Here is a 21,352-nt window from a genome sequence, read left to right as displayed (position 1 = left end):
GTTACTGCAGGGGCTAGTACTGATGCAGAACCAAGTATTAACCCTTTCATCATTGGTAATTCACTTCATTGTAGAGGCAAATAACTGCACTTGTTACGAAGCAGGCGCTTATCATTATGGCTTCCCTTAGGCACCATAAGAAATACAGATTAAAAGTGTTTCAGGAGTGTTTTGCACTTTTTAAATCCAGAGATTGGATTTATAGCTAGCACTTTACACAGAAAAAAATAAGGAGAAATTACTTGTAAAATAATATTATAGGGAATTACATTTCAAGCATTTTCCTAATGTACAGTTCACATAATTACATAGGTTGAAAAAAGACCTAGGACCATCAAGTTCAACCTATCTTCAAAGTTATATATTTTATACTGCTAGATTATTTATAACTCACAATGTCATGTTTTGTTAAAAAAGCATCCAGACCTTTTTTAAATGTGGTTATAGTACCGTATATACTTGAGTATAAGCCCACCAGAGTATAAGCCGACCCACCTAATTTTGCCACAAAAAACTGGGAAAACTTAATGATTCGAGTATAAGCCTAGGGTGGGAAATGCAGCAGCTACTGGTTAATTTCAAAAATAATAATAAATAATAATAATAATTTTATGTGGCTGCTGATAATAATAATAATAATAATTTTATTTATATAGCGCCAACATATTCCGCAGCGCTTTACAACTTATAGAGGGGACTTGTACAGACAATAGACATTACAGCATAACAGAAATCACAGTTCAAAACAGATACCAGTAGGAATGAGGGCCCTGCTCGCAAGCTTACAAACTATGAGGAAAAGGGGAGACACGAGAGGTGGATGGTAACAATTGCTTTAGTTATTTGGACCGGCCATAGTGTAAGGCTCGGATGTTCATGTAAAGCTGCATGAACCAGTTAACAGCCTAACGCTTAAAACTGTGGGGATTGGGGATTAATCGTATTAACCTAGGTAATGCATTCCAAAGAATCGGCGCAGCACGTGTAAAGTCTTGGAGATGGGAATGGGAGGTTCTGATTATTGAGGATGCTAACCTGAGGTCATTAGCGGAGCGGAGGGCACGGGTAGGGTGGTAGACTGAGACCAGAGAGGAGATGTAGGGTGGTGCTGAGCTATGGAGTGCTTTGTGGATGAGGGTAGTAGTTTTGTACTGGATTCTGGAGTGGATGGGTAGCCAGTGTAATGACTGGCACAAGGTAGAGGCATCAGTGTAACGGTTGGTGAGGAATATGATCCTGGCAGCAGCATTCAGGACAGATTGGAGTGGGGAGAGTTTGGTAAGAGGGAGGACGATTAGTAGAGAGTTACAATATTCCAGACGAGAATGAATAAATGAGACAGTAAGAGTTTTTGCAGAGTCGAAAGTAAGAAAAGGGCGAATTCTAGAAATATTTTTGAGATGCAGATAAGAAGAGCGAGCCAGAGATCGGATGTGGGGGGTGAATGAAAGCTCGGAATCAAGGATGACCCCAAGGCAGCGGGCATGTTGCTTGGGAGTAATGGTGGAACCGCACACGGAGATGGCAATGTCAGGCAAATGTAGGTTAGTAGAGGGAGAGAACACGAGGAGTTCAGTTTTTGACAGGTTCAGTTTCAGATAGAGGGAGGACATGATGTTAGAGACAGCGGTAAGACAATCACTGGTGTTTTCTAAGAAGGTCGGAGTGAAAGCAGGAGAAGAGGTGTATAATTGGGTGTCGTCAGCATAGAGATGGTACTGGAAACCAAATCTACTGATTGTTTGTCCAATAGGGGCAGTATACAAAGAGAAGAGGAGGGGGCCTAGGACTGATCCTTGAGGAACCCCAACAGTAAGGGGAAGGGGAGAGGAGGAGGAACCAGCAAAACATACAGGGATCAGTCAGAGAGATAGGAGGAGAACCAAAAGAGAACGGTGTCCTTGATGCCGATGGAGCGGAGCATAGTGAGGAGGAGCTGATGATCCACAGTGTCGAATGCTGCGGAAAGATCCAAGAGAATTAGCATGGAGTAGTGACCATTAGATTTAGCTGTTAGTAGGTCATTAGAGACTTTAGTGAGGGCAGTTTCAGTAGAGTGTAAAGAGCGGAAGCCAGATTGAAGAGGGTCGAGAAGAGAGTTATCTGAGAGATAGCGGATAAGACGGGAGTGGACCAGGCGTTCCAGGAGTTTAGAGATGAAGGGAAGATTAGAGACAGGTCTATAATTAGCAGCACAGTTTTGGTCGAGGGAGGGTTTTTTAAGTAATGGATGTATGATGGCATGCTTAAATGAGGAGGGAAAAATACCGGAAGTGAGGGAAAGGTTGAATATTTTTGTTATGTGAGAGGTGACAGCCGGGGAAAGAGACTGGAGGAGATGTGACGGAATGGGGTCACTGGTGCAAGTGGTCGGGCGAGAAGATGCAAGGAGCCTACTTACTTCTTCTTCTGTAACTGGTTCAAAGTCAGAGAGTGAACTAGATGCAGTGGGGGAGGGAGGACAGTGCCTGGTATGAAGAGATTGGGAGATGATTTCCTGTCGAATGTGGTCAATTTTTTCTTTGAAGTAATTGGCCAGATCGTCAGCGCGGAGATCTGTGGTTGGGGCCTGCTCTCTTGGGTTGAGTAGGGACTGGAAAGTGTCGAAGAGACATTTAGGGTTATTGGACAGCGAGGTGATGAGGGTGTTGAAATAGGTTTTTTTGGAGAGGTGAAGGGCAGAGTTGTATGTTTTTAGCATGAACTTATAATGGATGAAATCTTCGGGTAGATTAGATTTTCTCCACAGACGTTCGGCGCACCTGGAGCACCGCTGCAGGAAACGCGTTTGCAGCGTGTGCCACGGTCGTCGCCGTCTGTGTCGAGTTGCTCTATGTATAGGAGGAGCAGCTTCATCCAGGGCACTTTGCAGGGTTTCATTGTAATGCTTCAGAGCAGAATCAGGACATGAGATGGAGGAGATTGGAGCCAATGAGGACTGCAAGTTCTTCATAAGTTTCTGGGTGTTAATGGCCTGTATGTTTCTATAAGTGTGGAAAGTGGGGGTGACCTGAGCGGGATGGCAGTTCTTAATAGAGAATGAAAGAAGGTTGTGGTCAGAGAGCGGGAGAGGGGAGTTTGTGAAATCATCCACTGAGCAAAGCCGGGAGAAGACCAAGTCAAGGGAGTTTCCATCTTCATGTGTTGGAGAGTTAGTATGCTGCGAGAGGCCGAAAGAGGAGGTTAGAGATAAAAGGTGAGAAGCAGATGGGGAGAGGGGAGAAGCAATGGGGATGTTGAAATCACCCATGATAAGGGTGGGGGGTGTCACAGGAGAGAAAGTGTGGAAGCCAGGTGGCAAAATGATCCAGGAACTGATGAGAGAGGCCAGGAGGACGATACACCACCGCCACTCGCATGGAGAAGGGGACGTAGAGTCTGACAGCATCGACCTCAAAGGAAGGGAATACAAGTGAGGGTACTTGGGGGATAACTTGGAAGGTACATTTGGGTGAAAGGAGCAGACCAACGCCTCCACCTGCTCTGCTGTCTGATCTTGGGGTATGAGAAAAGTGTAGTCCACCATATGAGAGAGCAGCAGCAGCGGTGGTGTCTGACTGCTGGATCCAGGTTTCAGTAAGAGCCAGGAGATTAAGAGAATTAGAAAGGAAGAAGTCATGGATGAAGGAGAGTTTATTACACACAGAGGAGAATTCCAAAGGGCACAATTCAAAGAGACAGAAGGCATGCATGGAATATTAATAAGGTTAGAGGGGTTTCTGGGTGTAGCCGTTGGGAGGTTTGACTGGCTATAACATGGGGGGCCGGGGTTTGGAGAGATGTCTCCAGCGACTAGGAGGAGGATAGAAAGAGTGAGCAGATGGTTAAGTGATTTGTGAGAGCGTTTCTTGTGTTGGATGGTGGGACTGAATGGATCTGCGCTGTTAAGCAATGTGAACAGAGCATGAGTGCTATACATAGGAGAGGCAAGGACAGAGGGGCCGATATGGATGGAGTTTAAAGAGTTTATGCAAGGGCGGTGAGTGAATGCAGCAGCCAGGATATAGATTATACAGATACATATGGTGTGTATTTGTTCTGTTTCAGGTGAATAAGGAATAGATTTAGTTTTTCTTACCTGTCTCCTGCCCTGTTATAACTGCTGCATACTTAGAAAAAACTAATTTGAATAAAACTACACGAACAATAGTGCACGAATGCACCCCTGCATGAATGCATCCCCAAGCTATGTCTACATTTATAGAAGGCTAGCTCTTAGACAAAAATACAAATAGATACCAATAAAAGTTAAATTAATTGAGACATCAGTAGGTTAAGTGTTTTTGAATATCCATATTGAATCAGGAGCTCCATATAATGCTCCATATAGTTGATGATGGGCCCCATAAGATGCTCCATATTAAAATACGCCCCATATAATGCTCCATATACAAATGTGCCACATATAATGCTCCATGCACTTCACTATGGCCCCATAAGGTGCTCCATATACAAATATGCCCCATATAATGCTCCATACAGTTCATTATGGCTCCATAGACGCTCCATATACAAATATGCCCCATATAATGCTCCATACAGTTCATTATGGCCCCATAGACGCTCCAGATACAAATATGCCCCATATAATGCTCCATGCAGTTCATTATGGCCCCATAGATGCTCCATATACAAATATGCCCCATATAATGCTCCATGCAGTTCATTATGGCCCCATAGATGCTCCATATACAAATATGCCCCATATAATGCTCCATACAGTTCATTATGGCCCCATAGATGCTCCATATACAAATATGCCCCATATAATGCACCATACAGTTCAGTATGGCCCCATAGACGCTTCATATAACAATGTGCCACATATAATGCTGCTGGTGCTGCAATAAAAAAAAAGACATACTCACCTCTCGTCGCTGCTCCTCAGCGTCCCGTGGCTCCGCACTGATTGTTCAGGCAGAGGGCAACGCGCACACTAAGGCTAGGTTCACATTGCGTTAGTGCAGTCCGTTCATCGCATGTGTTAAACGGACTGCGCAACACAAGTGCCTTTTAAAGATCGCGTTGTGCGATCGCGCTAGCGCAGATGCTGCATCTGTGTTAGCGGTGACGGACCCCGAAACGCTGCAGCCCGCATCCGAGGGTCCGTCACAGAATGACAGCACATCACTAACGCATGCCGATTATGACATGCGTTAGCGATGCGCTACATAATGGCAGTCAATGGGTGCGCTAACGCATCCATTACATAGCGTTAGTGCCGCTATGTAACGGATGCCGTCAGCGGATTGACATTAACGCAATGTGAACCTAGCCTAATACATCATCGGGCCCTCTGAACTGAACAGTCACTGCAGAGGACGCGGAAGACGGAGCGGCGCCGATGCTGGAACGAGGAAAGGTGAATATGAAATACTCACCTGCTCCTGGCGCGGTCCCTGGCAGCCTCTCCCGGACAGATGGTCTCCGGCGCCGGCAGCTTCTTCCTCTGTTCAGCGGTCACGGTACCGCTCATTACAGTAATGAATATGCAGCTCCACCCCTATGAGTTTGGAGTCCATATTCATAACTTTAATGAGCGGTACAACGTGACCGCTGAACAGAAGAAGGTGCCGGCGCCGGAGACCTTGGGACACGCAGGGACCGCGTCAGGAGCACCAGGAGCAGGTGAGTATGTGACCATCGTCGCTCCTCCTCACCCGCCGACTCCCCCGCCTTCCGTGACTCGAATATAAGCTGAGAGGGGTACTTTCGGCCCATTTTTGGGGGCTGAAAATCTTGGCTTATACTCGAGTATATACGGTAGCTGAGCTGCCCCATTACTAGCTCTTGTGGTCGGCATTCCAGTCTGATTGCTCTTACTGTAAAGAACCCTTTCCTATTTAGCTGCCATAATTGTCTTTCCTCCATGTGTAACAAAGATAGATTTGTGGTGTATTTAAATTTTTTTTATTGGATATGATTTTAGATGGGCATTTTTACCCTTTCCAGTGCATCATGACTAATGAAGCGTGACTACATTTTACTGGGTGTGGAAACTTACAGAATGATAGGTACGAGCTTCACTAACAACCAATGCATGATCCAAAAATTTTTGTTTGGTGCATAGATATGGGTACAAGGAGCGTGAATTAAGTATTTATTAATGAAAATGTGAACATAGCCACCAACATGGATGTCTTCGACTCCTTTTATGATAATGAACAAGGGTATTTCTTTTTCCAGCAAAAAAAACTAGGTTCTGTATAATGTGTGGAATGGTGAGAAGACAGAATCCTCGGATGTAATTCTCATCTCTGAGAATATTTTCCATCCAATGAAGTTAGCCAGAAGAGACCGATACTTGTGGGGCATCTAGGAGTCCTGAGAAGGTAAGTTCCTAGCAAAGAATAACATATTTGTTGTACATCGATCCATTATAGAACCTGTGTAGACTAATAATACATGTAGATCTGTGATTCATTGGACCCGCCAAAGATAATGTTCAGCAGACCACCCTCCATAGAAATAGAACATGATACTATATCAGTACCGAGCCTAAAGGATTGGGCCAGCCTAGACCTGGTGAACCCTGCATGTAAAGATTGCTTGGGCTCAATTTTAGATGGGGATGTGAGGTCAATGTTCTCACGACACTAACTCTACAAACACATTATCATCACATATCGGGCAGTAATGGAGCAGAAGTAAATGTCTGGATGAGGGGGGTGGCATGGCTAACATCGTAGGCTCCCCGTGCAGTTATTAGGAGCTATTATTTTATGATATGTGATAGTCCTGTCTTGAACATCAAGATAAAGCATTGTGTCCTGCCTGTAAAGGTGACATGGGAGGACGGATAAGTAGAGAGCACTCGGTTGTCGTATGGAGTAAAATGAAATACAGCATAATGCACCTCTGGACAGGCTCGTCTCTCCGATCATGCTCATGGAGGGCACTATAACAGGCGACTGCTTTACTCTAAAAAGTTATATAGATAAGGACAGTCCTTATCAATGTGAAATACAGGAGGGAAGCAAATCCCAATTTTTTCATACTTTATTAGGGTTTGTAATGTTTGCATAGATCACAGCGACTTCTCCCATGTAACGTTTGGAAGGGCAGTTGCTACTCTTACCTGAACCCGGTTGACCCAATAATGTAATTCTTAAAGGGAACCTGTCACCCCGTTTTTTAAAGATGAGATAAAAATAGCGTTAAATAGGGGCAGAGCTGGGCTTTACATTTGTGTCTTTTTTGTGCCTTTATTCCCCACCTATGCTGCCAAAATACCTTTGTAAAGTCGCCATTTTGGGCTGTCACTCACGCTGGTCTGGTCATATGGGCGTGGTGAAATTGCGGTTCCTCCCCCCTACTCCTCGGCGTGTCTGACGTAAATTCGATCTGTGAATCGCACAGATCGTGCTCTTTCTTCGCAGTTGCGCAGTGAATTCGCCTCTTGCGCCTGCGCATTATGCTTTGTCCAACTGTGGGCATAGCATACTTTACATCACTTCGCATGCGCGGGTCGTCACTTTAACCTGGGTGCCCCGGAAGTGATCATATGCGCGTAGTGTTTATCTGGATGCCGGTTAAATTTTCTCGGCCCAAACTGCGAGCGTAAGTTTGGTGCCAAAATCGCTTACCTACCTATCTATCTATCCATCTATCTATTTATTATCTATCTATCGTTCTTTCTATCTATCGTTCTTTCTATCTATCTATCTATTATCTATCTATCGTTCTTTCTATCTATCGTTCTTTCTATCTATCTATCTTTCTATCTATCTATTATCTATCTATTATCTATCTATTATCTATCTATTATCTATCTATCGTTCTTTCTATCTATCGATCTTTCTATCTATCTATTATCTATCTATTATCTATCTATCGTTCTTTCTATCTATCTATCGATCTTTCTATCTATCTATTATCTATCTATCATTCTTTCTATCTATCTATCGATCTTTCTATCTATCTATTATCTATTTATCTATCGTTCTTTCTATCTATCTATTATCTATCTATCGTTCTTTCTATCGATCTTTCTATCTATTATCTATCTATCGTTCTTTCTATCTATCTACCTATCGATCTATCTATCTATTATCTATCGTTCTTTCTATCTATCTATCGATCTTTCTATCTATTATCTATTTATCCATCGTTCTTTCTATCTATCTATTATCTATCGTTCTTTCTATCGATCGATCTATCGATCTTTCTATCTATCTATTATCTATTTATCTATTGTTCTTTCTATCTATCTATCTATCGATCTATCTATCGATCTATCTATTATCTATCTATTATCTATCTATCTATCGTTCTTTCTATCTACCTATCTATCGATCTATCTATTATCTATCGCTTTTCAGCTAGCTATCCCATTCTATCTATGGTATACCTTCTAACTTTCTTATTCCTTCTTTTTATCTATTTATCTATCTCATCTATCTATGAGCAGATTACATACAACATACACCCGGCGACATAAACACTGACATACACCCAGCGATATACGACTTGCAATCTACCACATTTGACATGCAACATACGACTTTCAACATACTATGTGCGACATGCAACATCAGACTACATGCGACTACATGCGACAACATGCGACATGCAACAACATGTGACTACATGCGACATGCAACAACATGCGACATTCAACATGCGACTACATGCGACTACATGCGACAACATGTGACATGCAACATGCGATTACATGTCACATGCAACAACACGCAACATGCAACTACATGTGACAACATGCCACATGTGACTACATGCGACAACATGTGACATGCAACATGCGACTACATGCGACATGCAACAACATGCGACTACATGCAACAACATGCGACTACATGCAACAAGATGCAACATGCGACTACATGCGACATGCAACAACATGCGACATGCAACATGCGACCACATGCGACATGCAACAACATGCGACTACATGTCACATGCAACAACATGCGACTACATGCGACAACATGCAACCTGAAACAACATGCGACATGCAACATGCGACTACATGCGACATTCAACATGCGGCTACATGCAACATGCAACAACATGCGACATGCAACAACATGTGACATGCAACTACATGCAAAATGCGACTACATGCGACATGCAACAACATCAGACTACATGCGACATGCAACATGCGACATTCAACATGCGACTACATGCGACATACAACAACATGCGGCGACATGCGACAACATGTGACATGCAACATGCTATTACATGTCACATGCAACAACACGCAACATGCAACTACATGCGACAACATGCCACATGCGACTACATGCGACAACATGTGACATGCAACATGCGACATGCAACAACATGCGACTACATGCGACATGCAACAACATGCGACTACATGCGACTACATGCAACAACATGCGACATGCAACAACATGCGACATGCAACAACATGCGACATGAAACATGCGACCACATGCGACATGCAACAACATGCAACATGCGACTACATGTCACATGCAACATGCGACTACATGCGACAACATGCGACATGAAACAACATGCGACTACATGCAACATGCAACAACATGTGACATGCAACTACATGCAACATGCGACTACATGCGACATGAACAACATGCGACATGCAAAACCATGCGTCAGCATGCAACATGCAGAACCATGCATCATGCAACATACACCATACACAACATACATACATACTGCATACATACTACATACAGTACATTCATACATTACATACAGTACATACATACAGACATACAGTACATATAACATAGATTACATACTCACCATCACTTGTCACTTTGATCCCCGAAGCCAGTGTCATCTCTAAAAAAATTTTGAATAAAAAAAACAACACATATACTCCCTGTCCGCATAAGACGCCTATCCGTTAGTAATCCAATGATAGTAATGGGTTAATAAAACACACACACATTTTTCCAAATTTTTTTTTTAATATTCTTCATTTGACCATACTTACCATAGTTCTGCACCTGTAAAAAAACTAAAATAATAAACCGTATACTACCTAAATTCGCCGGAGTCCAATAACTAACGCGTGTCCCACGACGATCTCCCCTATAGAACAGTGACATCGGGTGATGTCACTGCTCTATAGGACCTTCAGTGACACACTGACAGGAGACAATGGCTCCTGCAGTGCATCACTGAAGAGGTTAACCTTAGTTCATAGTCTCACTTTATGGCAAAGCTGCCTGAACAGCATTGCCAGAAGTGAGGCCAGGGACTATTTTCTCACAGTGGTGTAGGAATACATTGTGAGGAACATATTGTGGAAGGATACCTTCCATCATTGTGTTCCTGGAGCCCCTGGAGAGCGGTCGCATCAGCAGATGCTCCTGCTCTCCACGGGAGATCGTCGTGGGACACTCGTTTACATTGGATTTCTGTGGACAGGGAGTATATGTGTTGTTTTTTTTATTTGAAAATTTTTTAGAGATGACACTGGCTTCGGGGATCAAAGTGACAAGTGATGGTGAGTATGTACTCTATGTTATATGTACTGTATGTCTGTATGTATGTATTGTATGTAATGTTGTGTATGGTGTATGATGCATGTTGCATGTCACCGCATGTCGCATGCTGTTGCAACTCGCATGCTATCGCATGTTGCATGGTTCTGCATGTTGCATGCTGACGCATGGTTTTGCATGTCGCATGTTGTTGCATGTCGCATGTAGTCTGATGTTGTTCATTGTCGCATGTAGTCGCATGTTGCATGTAGTTGCATGTCACATGTTGTTGCATGTCGCATGTAGCCGCATGTTGTTGCATGTCGCATGTTGTTGCATGTTGTCGCATGTAGTCGCATGTTGCTGCATGTCGCATGTGGTCGCATGTTGTCGCCGCATATTGTTGTATGTCGCATGTAGTCGCATGTAGAATGTCGCATGTTGTCACATGTCGTCGCATGTTGTTGCATGTCGCATGTAGTCACATGTAGTGTAATGTTGCATGTCGCACATAGTATGTTGAAATTCGTATGTTGCATGTCAAATGTGGTAGATTGCAAGTCGTATATCGCTGGGTGTATGTCACAGTGTTTATGTAGCCGGGTGTATGTTGTATGTAATCTGCTCGTAGATAGATGAGATAGATAAATAAAAAGAAGGAATAAGAAAGTTAGAGGGTATACCATAGATAGAATGGGATAGCTAGCTGAAAAGAGATAGATAATAGATAGATCAATAGATAGATAGAAAGAACGATAGATAGATGATAGATAGAAAGAACGATAGATATAAAGATAATAGATAGAAAGATAGATAGATAGAAAGAACGATAGATAGATGATAGATAGAAAGAACGATAGATATAAAGATAATAGATAGAAAGATAGATAGATAATAGATAGATAGAAAGATTGATAGATAGATAGATAGATAGATAGATAGATAGATAGATAGATAGAAAGAACGATAGATAGATAATAGATAGAAAGATAGATAGAAAGAACGATAGATAGATAATAGATAGATAGAAAGATCGATAGATAGATAGAAAGAACGATAGATAGATAATAGCTAGATAGATAGAAAGAACGATAGATAATAGATAGATAGAAAGATCGATAGATAGATAGAAAGAATGATAGATAGATAATAGATAAATAGATAGATCGATAGATAGAAAGAACGATAGATAGATAATAGCTAGATAGATAGAAAGAACGATAGATAATAGATAGATAGAAAGATCGATAGATAGATAGAAAGAATGATAGATAGAAAGAACGATAGACAGATAATAGAAAGAACGAAAGATAGATAATAGATAGATAAATAGATACATAGATAGATAATAGATAGATATATAGAAAGAACGATAGATAGGTAATAGATAGATAGAAAGATTGATAGATAGAAAGAACGATAGATAGATAGATAGATAGATAGATAGATAGATAAGCGATTTTGGCACCAAACTTACGCTCGCAGTTTGGGCCGAGAAAATTTTACCGGCATCCAGATAAACACTATGCACATATGATCACTTCCGGGGCACCCAGGTTAAAGTGACGACCCGCGCATGCGAAGTGATGTAAAGTATGCTATGCCCACAGTTGGGCAAAGCATAATGCGCAGGTGCCAAATTAGATGTCACTGCGCAGGCGCTAAACACAACGCCAACGGCGGGGATAAATTTCGCAGGGAAACGCAAGAGGTGGGGGAGGAACCGCAATTTCACAACGCCCATATGACCAGACCAGCGTGAGTGACAGCCCAAAATGGCGACTTTACAAAGGTATTTTGGCAGCATAGGTGGGGAATAAAGGCACAAAAAAGACACTAATGTAAAGCACAGCTCTGCCCCTATTTAACGCTATTTTTATCTCATCTTTAAAAAACGGGGTGACAGGTTCCCTTTAAAGTACCACTCAAGTTTTTTTTATTTCACTGCTGGAGTGGTGTCATTAATGTAAGTCCCTTGCCCCTAGTAATATACTCAACAGCCGCTGTCTTATCGGCACTGCTCCAGTCATCTCTTGCAGTTTTTGACCTGCCAGATTGCTTTAGTGTTTGCTGGCCACACTGCATGTCACTTCTCAATTAGAGGATGGGAGAAACTGACTTTTGTAACAAGTACACTGCTGATGACATTTTCCACTGGTAGGGCACATTTATCAATATACCCTTTTACCTCTAATACTACAGGTACTGAAACCTGTGGATCCTAGATCACCTTAAAGGGGTTGTGCACTACTTGGCCACCCCTTCTTGATCAAAATCTTTGGCCCCCATAAAATAATAAAGCTTATAGTCACCTCCTGTGCTGGCGTTATTCCCACTCTGCTGGCACTCTCTCTCTTGGGGCTGCAGTGAGGTTGTTCTTACAAGTGACCAATCAGTGCTGGCGTCCCTGTCTCCGCCTTCAGACAAACCGATCATGAAGAGGAAGTCTGGGCTGCAACTGATCTCAGACTTCCTCTTCCTGCTCAGTTCAACAGGAGGCGGGAACAGTGATGCCAGCGCTGTGTGCGGTATGCGAGCAGGGTGTGAGGTGTGAGCGCGGTATGCGAGCAGGGTGTGAGGTGTGAGCGCGGTATGCGAGCAGAGTGTGAGCGCGGTATGCGAGCAGAGTGTGAGGGCGGTATGCGAGCAGAGTGTGAGGGCGGTATGCGAGCAGAGTGTGAGGGCGGTATGCGAGCAGAGTGTGAGGGCGGTATGCGAGCAGAGTGTGAGGGCGGTATGCGAGCAGAGTGTGAGGGCGGTATGCGAGCAGAGTGTGAGGGCGGTATGCGAGCAGAGTGTGAGGGCGGTATGCGAGCAGAGTGTGAGGGCGGTATGCGAGCAGAGTGTGAGGGCGGTATGCGAGCAGAGTGTGAGGGCGGTATGCGAGCAGAGTGTGAGGGCGGTATGCGAGCAGAGTGTGAGGGCGGTATGCGAGCAGAGTGTGAGGGCGGTATGCGAGCAGAGTGTGAGGGCGGTATGCGAGCAGAGTGTGAGGGCGGTATGCGAGCAGAGTGTGAGGGCGGTATGCGAGCAGAGTGTGAGGGCGGTATGCGAGCAGAGTGTGAGGGCGGTATGCGAGCAGAGTGTGAGGGCGGTATGCGAGCAGAGTGTGAGGGCGGTATGCGAGCAGAGTGTGAGGGCGGTATGCGAGCAGAGTGTGAGGGCGGTATGCGAGCAGAGTGTGAGGGCGGTATGCGAGCAGAGTGTGAGGGCGGTATGCGAGCAGAGTGTGAGGGCGGTATGCGAGCAGAGTGTGAGGGCGGTATGCGAGCAGAGTGTGAGCGCGGTATGCGAGCAGAGTGTGAGGTGTGAGCGCGGTATGCGAGCAGAGTGTGAGGTGTGAGCGCGGTATGCGAGCAGAGTGTGAGGTGTGAGCGCGGTATACGAGCAGAGTGTGAGGTGTGAGCGCGGTATACGAGCAGAGTGTGAGGTGTGAGCGCGGTATACGAGCAGAGTGTGAGGTGTGAGCGCGGTATACGAGCAGAGTGTGAGGTGTGAGCGCGGTATACGAGCAGAGTGTGAGGTGTGAGCGCGGTATACGAGCCGAGTGTGAGGTGTGAGCGCGGTATACGAGCCGAGTGTGAGGTGTGAGCGCGGTATACGAGCCGAGTGTGAGGTGTGAGCGCGGTATACGAGCAGAGTGTGAGGTGTGAGCGCGGTATACGAGCAGAGTGTGAGTGCTGAGCGCGGTATACGAGCAGAGTGTGAGTGCTGAGCGCGGTATACGAGCAGAGTGTGAGTGCTGAGCGCGGTATACGAGCAGAGTGTGAGTGCTGAGCGCGGTATACGAGCAGAGTGTGAGGTGTGAGCGCGGTATACGAGCAGAGTGTGAGTGCTGAGCGCGGTATACGAGCAGAGTGCGAGTGCGGTATACCAGCAGTGTGTGGTACATGACCAGTGAGTGCTGTGTGCAGTATACGAGCAGAGTGTGAGTGCTGAGTGCGGTATACGAGCAGAGTGTGAGTGCGGTATACAAGCAGAGTGACATACGAGCAGTGTGTGGTACATGACCAGTGAGTGCTGTGTGCGGTATATAAGCAGTGTGGAGTAAATTACACCATAAAACGACACAAGCCCCTGGCTGCAGTACTCGGTCATGGTCACTACACAAATAATTGAGCTGTGCTTCTCTGCAACTGCCACGATCCCGCCAGCAGTACTGAGCACAGCTGATTGCTGGGGTTCGGACACCTGGCACCCCCACCGATCTGACATTAGGATAGATCATCAAGGTTCAAGTAGTGGAGCAACCCTTTAATGAATTAGGTGCATCGCACTCCATTTTCATCATTAGAGGGGTTTTCCACTAATTGGACTGCCCCTTCTTGTTATATTCTCCTATATAAAATACAAACCACCTGTATGCCCCTCAGGTACCATCATTCCAGCTATGGCTGCACCTGCTCTCCTGGAGCTCGCATGAGGTACTTATGCCATGATAGGCCTATCAGCGGCTGATTCACTCAGTTTCTGTGGACAAAACAGATTCCTGGAAGTGAGAGCCGCTGCCTTTCTCCTGACTTCCTCTAAATGGCATTTTCATCTGAAGGAAGTGCGTGTGAAGCAGCGGCTGGTTGGCTGCAGGGCTCATGTGGCATAAGAACATCATGCCGAGCCCCAGGCGAGCAGTTGCAGTCAGTTAGAATGCCGCCGCCACCTGAGGGCAGCATAGGGGTTTGTACTTAATAAGGGGGAAGATAGCAAGTGAGAAGTGGCTGTCTAAGTAGTGGACAACCCCTTAAAACTCGTATATAAAATGCCCATTCTAATGAACAGGGGCTTACCTGTGAAGAATGCTTCTATCGAATTTCTTATGGTATAAAGGACATGCAGGTGTCCTGGGCAATAGAGTGAGTGCATGTTTACACAGGGTACCGCCTAGCCTAAGGCCGGCCCTGGTGACCTAGTCAGTCTGAAGCTGTGGTCACAAGATGGCAGCACGAGAGCCAAGCAAAGCCAGGAACAGCAATAGACAGCAGTGGGTGAGGGGGTTGTGGAATTTAAGATTAATACCACTCACTAAAACAAAAGCAATCCCTTGGAGAGCCACTTTTCACGGATCAGTATGCCATAACTGTACATGACTGCCATGTGTGGACTGGGCTCAGGAGCGGAGCCTTCTCCTCACATGGGGGGCTACATTACATGGCATCTGTGTCTAAGAGAAAACGGGAGCAGCGCTCTGATCGCTGCTAGTAACCATTCCAATGCTGATGCCAAGCTCTAGCAGCCCGGTATAAGTGGCCGCCATATGACAGTGTGCGATTGGGAGAAATCCATTTGCTCCACAGACTTTACCAAATTGAGATGAAATATCATTTGCAGTCCACAATAGAGCCATCACATGGGATCTTCACCAGGCTGGTAAGTGACTTGGAAACTAGGCATCGCAAGATGGAGCGCTCCTCTAAGCCGAAGTCGAGTGCCATGCTACTTAACTCTCATACAGTAATCAGTCACCGAGTCTTTTTACTAATTTTATTTAAATAAGAAATTTAGATACAATAAAAAACAAAGCCAGGACTTGTCGCTTGTTTTCTGCCATTTTACAATGTAGTAATGAGCAATGCATCCCCAGCACTGCGGAGCCACACGAGGTCCCTTGTCATTAATTTAAGCCTCCATACCTCACTGATGAGTACTGCAGACAAGCCCGAGCTGCAGACATCTTGTCCGGCTTCACGATCCCAGGAGCCAGACCTGAGTAACCCATTCCTGCGCGCCGTCCTGTAGCTCATCTCACCTCCCCGCTCTGATGTGCGCAGGAGTCATTTTGTGGATCTGGCCCAGTGATGCAGGAGCACCATGACACCCCTGTGGGGTAGAAGCTGACACACTGGGCAAAACATTGTTCCGATACAGGAAAACCCGGCGGGAGAAATACAAAATATGACCGCCCCACAGAGACAGTGCAAGTTACCCAAGTTTATTACAGTCCATGGAAAGAGACGAGTCACAAGCCTGAGGTCTTAAACTTGTGACAAGGGAGAGGCGTGGACATCTTATTCATTGCAAATGGAAGTCCTTCACTGCAGCCGTAGACTAAAAACCATGGACCTTCAGTTGGTCGTCTTTCACAAGGCCAACCTAGAAGAAAACAGATCAGGAGATGTGAAGGCAGCAGTCACTACAAGTACAGCAGATTATGAGGTGGGTGATGGACCTTCCACCCAGGGCTGTGGAGTCAGGTTTTTCTTACTGACTGCCACCAACCCCAGACTGGTCCGTGTGTAGTAGCCCATACACATTACATGGCTGCCAACCAAATGCTCGGAGAGGGCTGAGCAAGCTGCAGACTGACATCCGGGGCAGCTGTTTTTTGGAAGGTTGTGGTGTGTGGTAGAAGAAATAGATACACCCGATCCCCTACATCTCTCAGAGGGCGTTACGAGGCTGTGACGTCAGTGCTCATTGGCCACCACGTGTCATAACTGCATGAGAGCCCCAGGACCACGAGTGCCGACACAGGAGCAGAGTATGGACTTTTCTATGCCATCGGGGCCCCAACATTTAGATCAAGAAGGGGGTCATCCTAGTAGTGGACAACCCATTTAGGTGACAAGTTTTGGTTCAAGACGCCCCCCATTTACAGAAGGAGCGTTGTGGAGTGACAGGTGAAGTGAGTGGGTTATATATACAGTCCAGACCCTCGTTTCTGCTGTGAAGGAGCATTTGGGTCTACTGCCTTATAACCCCACAGCAATGCAGGGAGAGGGGTCCCAATTACTGACACCCGCCGCTCGCTCACCTCGACAAGGAACTGACAGGCATTCTTGCGCTGATCTCCCTGAAGCTGGATCACCTCTCCGTATTCTGGATGCTCGACAACCGTACCATTGCAAGCAAATTTCTGTAAGAACAGAGCGCGCCATCAGCACACCATTCAGGCCACGGCGCCCGTGCCACACACCTCTCCGGCACACACTCACCTTCTTAAAGGCCTTGACTAGTTTCTTCTTGTCGTAGTCATCAGATATCCCCTGGACGGTAGTGAGGGTCTTCCTGCCGTTTCTCTGCTGAATCCTTATATGGATGGAATCCTCTGTGCCCGCCGGGAGCCAGTCATTACCCTTACTTGCATCAGCAAAGGGGTCTACAAGAGCAAAATAGAAATAGGTCCTAAGAAAGGCCCATACAGTCTCACTGATCAGGGCAGCTAGTTAGAGGGATTGTGGCCAAATCCAGACTGCACTCAGATCAGTGATCCAAGGAACGCCGCCGCTCATGGCTTCAATATGATGGACACTATCGGATGAGGATGGAGTTTAGGATACTGGACATCCCCTTTAAGATCTGTAAACTGACAGCCCAATACACCCCACTGCCATCTCTGTGCATTGTGGACTCTGCGGCGGGGTCTTCCCCAGATCTGGCATTGCCAAACACGTTTCAAACATCCCCCATTTATAGACAAGCCTGATGTCACCTGCCTCATGGACAGTTCTGCCACCACTGGGTGACTACCAGTCACAGTATTATACAGGACTGTGTGCGCTGTGCCTGAGCTCTATGGAGCAGTTAGCGTCCACGCGCTATAGTTCAGGAATCAGACATGTCCCCTTTAAATATGACATCAGGACTTCGTGAAACAAAGGAAAGGGGCGGAGTTCAGTTAGGTAACCAGCGAAGCCGCACCCCATGACGTCACTACGCAGAGAAAGGAGCTGCGACACAGCCCGAGAGACGGCAGCTCCGGCCGCCATCTTGTCGCCACTTACTGCCCGAGACTACGGCGCAGACACTGGGGAAGCCGTCCTTCAGTCTAGCAGAGCCCGACCACCAGGGGGCACCAATTACACCGCGACCTTACGGCTACAGAGCCACCCGCCACTATCGGGCGAGTTATTGTGGGTCCCAGGGAACAACCGCCACAGGACACCAGTATCGCGGGATCGTACGGGCGGCGCTATTCATCGATAGTCACGCCGGCTATATAACACTCCGCAGTAAAAACACCCCCCCCGTAGTAGAGGCGGCCACTCACCGAAGGATTGGAGGTTCTGGATAGCGGACATACGATAAGATGAGATTTCCTCGGCGGGAACGGATCGCAGACTGTGGGTATCAGAGCAGCTGGTGTAACACGTACTCAGGAAACCGACTGCAGCGCCTTTTATACTGCTCCGCTGACGTCAGCACGTAGCCCCGCCCTTGCTTGTGTGTTCAAAATACCTTGTGTGATGCAAGCGTTGCTGGGCGTGGCTGACGTCGAAGCGGCCATTTTACTAGAGGGCAGAGGCCATTTCCTTCATGACCCTGCCATTACCTAGTGCTGCAATGACCAGTTGCCAATAGCAACGAACAAAGTGACAGTAGGACGGAGGCTATAATGGTGTCTAGCATGAACAATCCCCAAATTAAAGATAATCCTTATTATTTATTATCGATATACCCCCCCCTCACATGTAAAGCTCAATGGAATAAATTGCTCTATAATAATATAATAGAACCACAAATTATTCCCAGAACAAAAGTGACAAATGCTCCAAAGGGTTCCAATATCAGTATAGAGCAGAGAGTCAGAGGGATAAGGGAGTGGGCGGATACTCTCCCTAAATAATGCACCCTACAGATACCCCTGCCTGACTGCGGAGGTTGGCACCGGATACAAGCACACAACAATGGCGCCCCCCACTGTACGTTGGCCAGCCCTACACATGTAACTGACACAGAACAGTAGAAGTAACTTTTCTCAGGCGATCTGGCAGCAGAATGTGTCGCCTCCAGCTCCTCCTCTACATAGAATCTCATAAGCACCAACTGCCATCTCATAAAGGGAAAGTCTGCGCTGAGTACACCTCACTCCATATTATTATGTACATGCTATTTGTGGAGATACGTGGGGTCGGCAGGTGCCCAGGTCCACTAGCCGGAGCCGCATGGACCAGGAATCGTCCCACCTAATGCCCACTCTCCTTTTAATGTGGGCATAATGCTACTCAGAGAACACAGGGTGAGGGTAAAACAGTGTGGCAATGCTTTATTGAACTACAAACCAGGCAGATAACACATAGAACAGTCCCAGAACAGTACCCAAGATGGTGCACATTAGAGTCTCACCATTCGGCTGACTCGCCGGGATAATGGCAGATGTTACTTATGAGCTCCCAGGGTCGGCTACCCCACCTGTGGCACTCACACAGAGATGAGGTAATGACAAGGGTAGGGAAATGACAGTCCATTAAGGTACAAGGCCAGTTGACCAGAGGGTCACAACCTGGCTTCATCTTCCAGGGTCGGCTACCAGACCTGTGGCACACACACACACACAGAGGAGGTAACGACAAGCGTAGGAAGATGACAGTCCATTCAGGTGCAAGGCCAGTTGACCCGAGGGTCACAACCTTGCTTCTCTGAGCATCTCCATGGACCAGGCAACTGGCTGGTCCCAATCCTGGCTTTCTCCAAACTTATCCATGGTTCAGCGGTGGTCAATGGAGCAGATCTGTATTCTTCCAACCGGGACCAAGGTCCCCTAGGTTGTTTCCTGTAGAATGATAGATCCGTGTCCCTCGTGATGGGGCTATGATATATTGGAAGCAGTTCTGTAGGATCCCCTGGATGAATGAATGTCTTGGCAGAATCTCTGGCTGTCTATCTGTCAGACTATACAGAGGCATATCACCTCTTTTTATATTTAACAAGTGTCCTTCAGTCCAGCATCACAGATATGGGGAAGAATGGTGACGACTAAGTCGCCTTGCTTCATTATGTAATTTATTTGCATAGATTTTCCTGCTGCGTTAAAAATCAGCAAACTATCTGTATGATTAGCATATCAGTAGTCATCAAGGATAAGAGAACACTATGCTATATCACATATCAGCTTACAGATTATCTTACATCCAATGAACTTATGAGTTTTGGGAGAATTTCTGCTTGAATTTCTTTGCAGGATATCAGAATAGCCTCCCAGAGCTGCTGTTTTGATGTGAATGACTTCCCACCCTCATAGATCTTTTCCTTCAGGATACTTCAAAGGTTCTCAGTAAGGTTGAGGTCAGCGGACAATGGTGGCCACACCATAAGTTTCTCTCCTTTTATGTCCATAGCAGCCAATGACTCAGAGTTATTCTTTGCAGCATAACATGGTGTATTGTCAGCATGGAGATGATTTTGTTACGGATGGCACGGTTCTTCTTTTTGTACCATAGAAGAAAGTGGTCAGTCAGAAACTATATACTTTGTCGAGATCATTTTCACACCTTCAGGGACTCTAAGGCTATGCTCACACTAGGCAATTTTGCGGCGTTTTTTTTCTGCAGCAAAACCTGATATCTTGGAAGGAAAGAAGCTGCAGACAAAATGCAGGTTTTGCTGCATTTATGGTGTTTTTTTGCTGCGGTTTTGGCATACTATATTTGTCTCTTGTGCATGCTGATAAAGTTTAGCACAAGAAAAAAAATCTCATTCTGTTTAATCAAATAGAAAAAAACCCTGAAACCTGCGTTTTTTGGTGCGGATTTTTAATGTTTTTTCACCACCCATTACTTTCAATGGTTGAAAACACAGAAAAAGCGTTGAAAGAAGTGACATGCTCTATTGTACAAAAAACATGCAAAGCACAAAATCCTGATGACAAAAAAATCAAGCTGTGTGCATGAGATTTCTGAACTCTCATAAGCTTTGCTGGTACTGTAAAACGTAGCTGAAAAATTTGCATTAACCCCTTAACCCCCGGAGCTTTTTTTGGTTTTGCGTTTTCGTTTTTCACTCCCCTCTTTCCCAGAGCCATAACTTTTTTATTTTTCCGTCAATATGGCCATGTGAGGGCTTATTTTTTGCCGGACGAGTTGTAATTTTGAACAATACCATTGGTTTTACCATGTCGTGTACTAGAAAACAGGAAAAAAATTCCAACTGCTGCAAAATTGCTAAACAAAATGCAATCCCACACTTGTTTT

The 21,352-nt window shown here is 45.7% G+C and overlaps 1 protein-coding gene across 1 annotated transcript; it reads right to left on the bottom strand.

Moving 5' to 3' along the window:
• Positions 1-15,912: 15,912 nt before the first annotated feature.
• Positions 15,913-18,591, bottom strand: EIF1 (eukaryotic translation initiation factor 1). Its single transcript, XM_077252460.1, has 4 exons — positions 18,433-18,591; positions 17,378-17,541; positions 17,197-17,298; positions 15,913-16,535 (listed from the first exon to the last, which is right to left on the bottom strand). The coding sequence occupies exons 1-4, from the start codon at positions 18,461-18,463 to the stop codon at positions 16,491-16,493; spliced, it is 342 nt and encodes a 113-aa protein (XP_077108575.1). The 5' UTR covers positions 18,464-18,591; the 3' UTR covers positions 15,913-16,490.
• Between the last annotated feature and the right edge of the window lie 2,761 nt (positions 18,592-21,352).

The sequence above is a fragment of the Ranitomeya variabilis genome, chromosome 4 (genome assembly GCF_051348905.1).
Source record: "Ranitomeya variabilis isolate aRanVar5 chromosome 4, aRanVar5.hap1, whole genome shotgun sequence".
Taxonomy (NCBI): domain Eukaryota; kingdom Metazoa; phylum Chordata; class Amphibia; order Anura; family Dendrobatidae; genus Ranitomeya; species Ranitomeya variabilis.
The sequence above is the reverse complement of the archived record's forward strand: the minus strand, read 5'-3'. Positions and strand labels throughout refer to the sequence as shown.

What these genes read in the sequence shown, in the direction of transcription:
- EIF1 (XM_077252460.1), bottom strand. Translation starts at nt 18,463, where the DNA reads ATGTCCGCTATCCAGAACCTCCAATCCTTCG. An exon ending in CCAGAACCTCCAATCCTTCG is followed by an intron (nt 17,542 to 18,432) that starts GTGAGTGGCCGC and finishes TTGCTCTTGTAG; the next exon opens with ACCCCTTTGCTGATGCAAGT. An exon ending in CCTGTCAGTTCCTTGTCGAG is followed by an intron (nt 16,536 to 17,196) that starts GTGAGCGAGCGG and finishes GTTTTCTTCTAG; the next exon opens with GTTGGCCTTGTGAAAGACGA.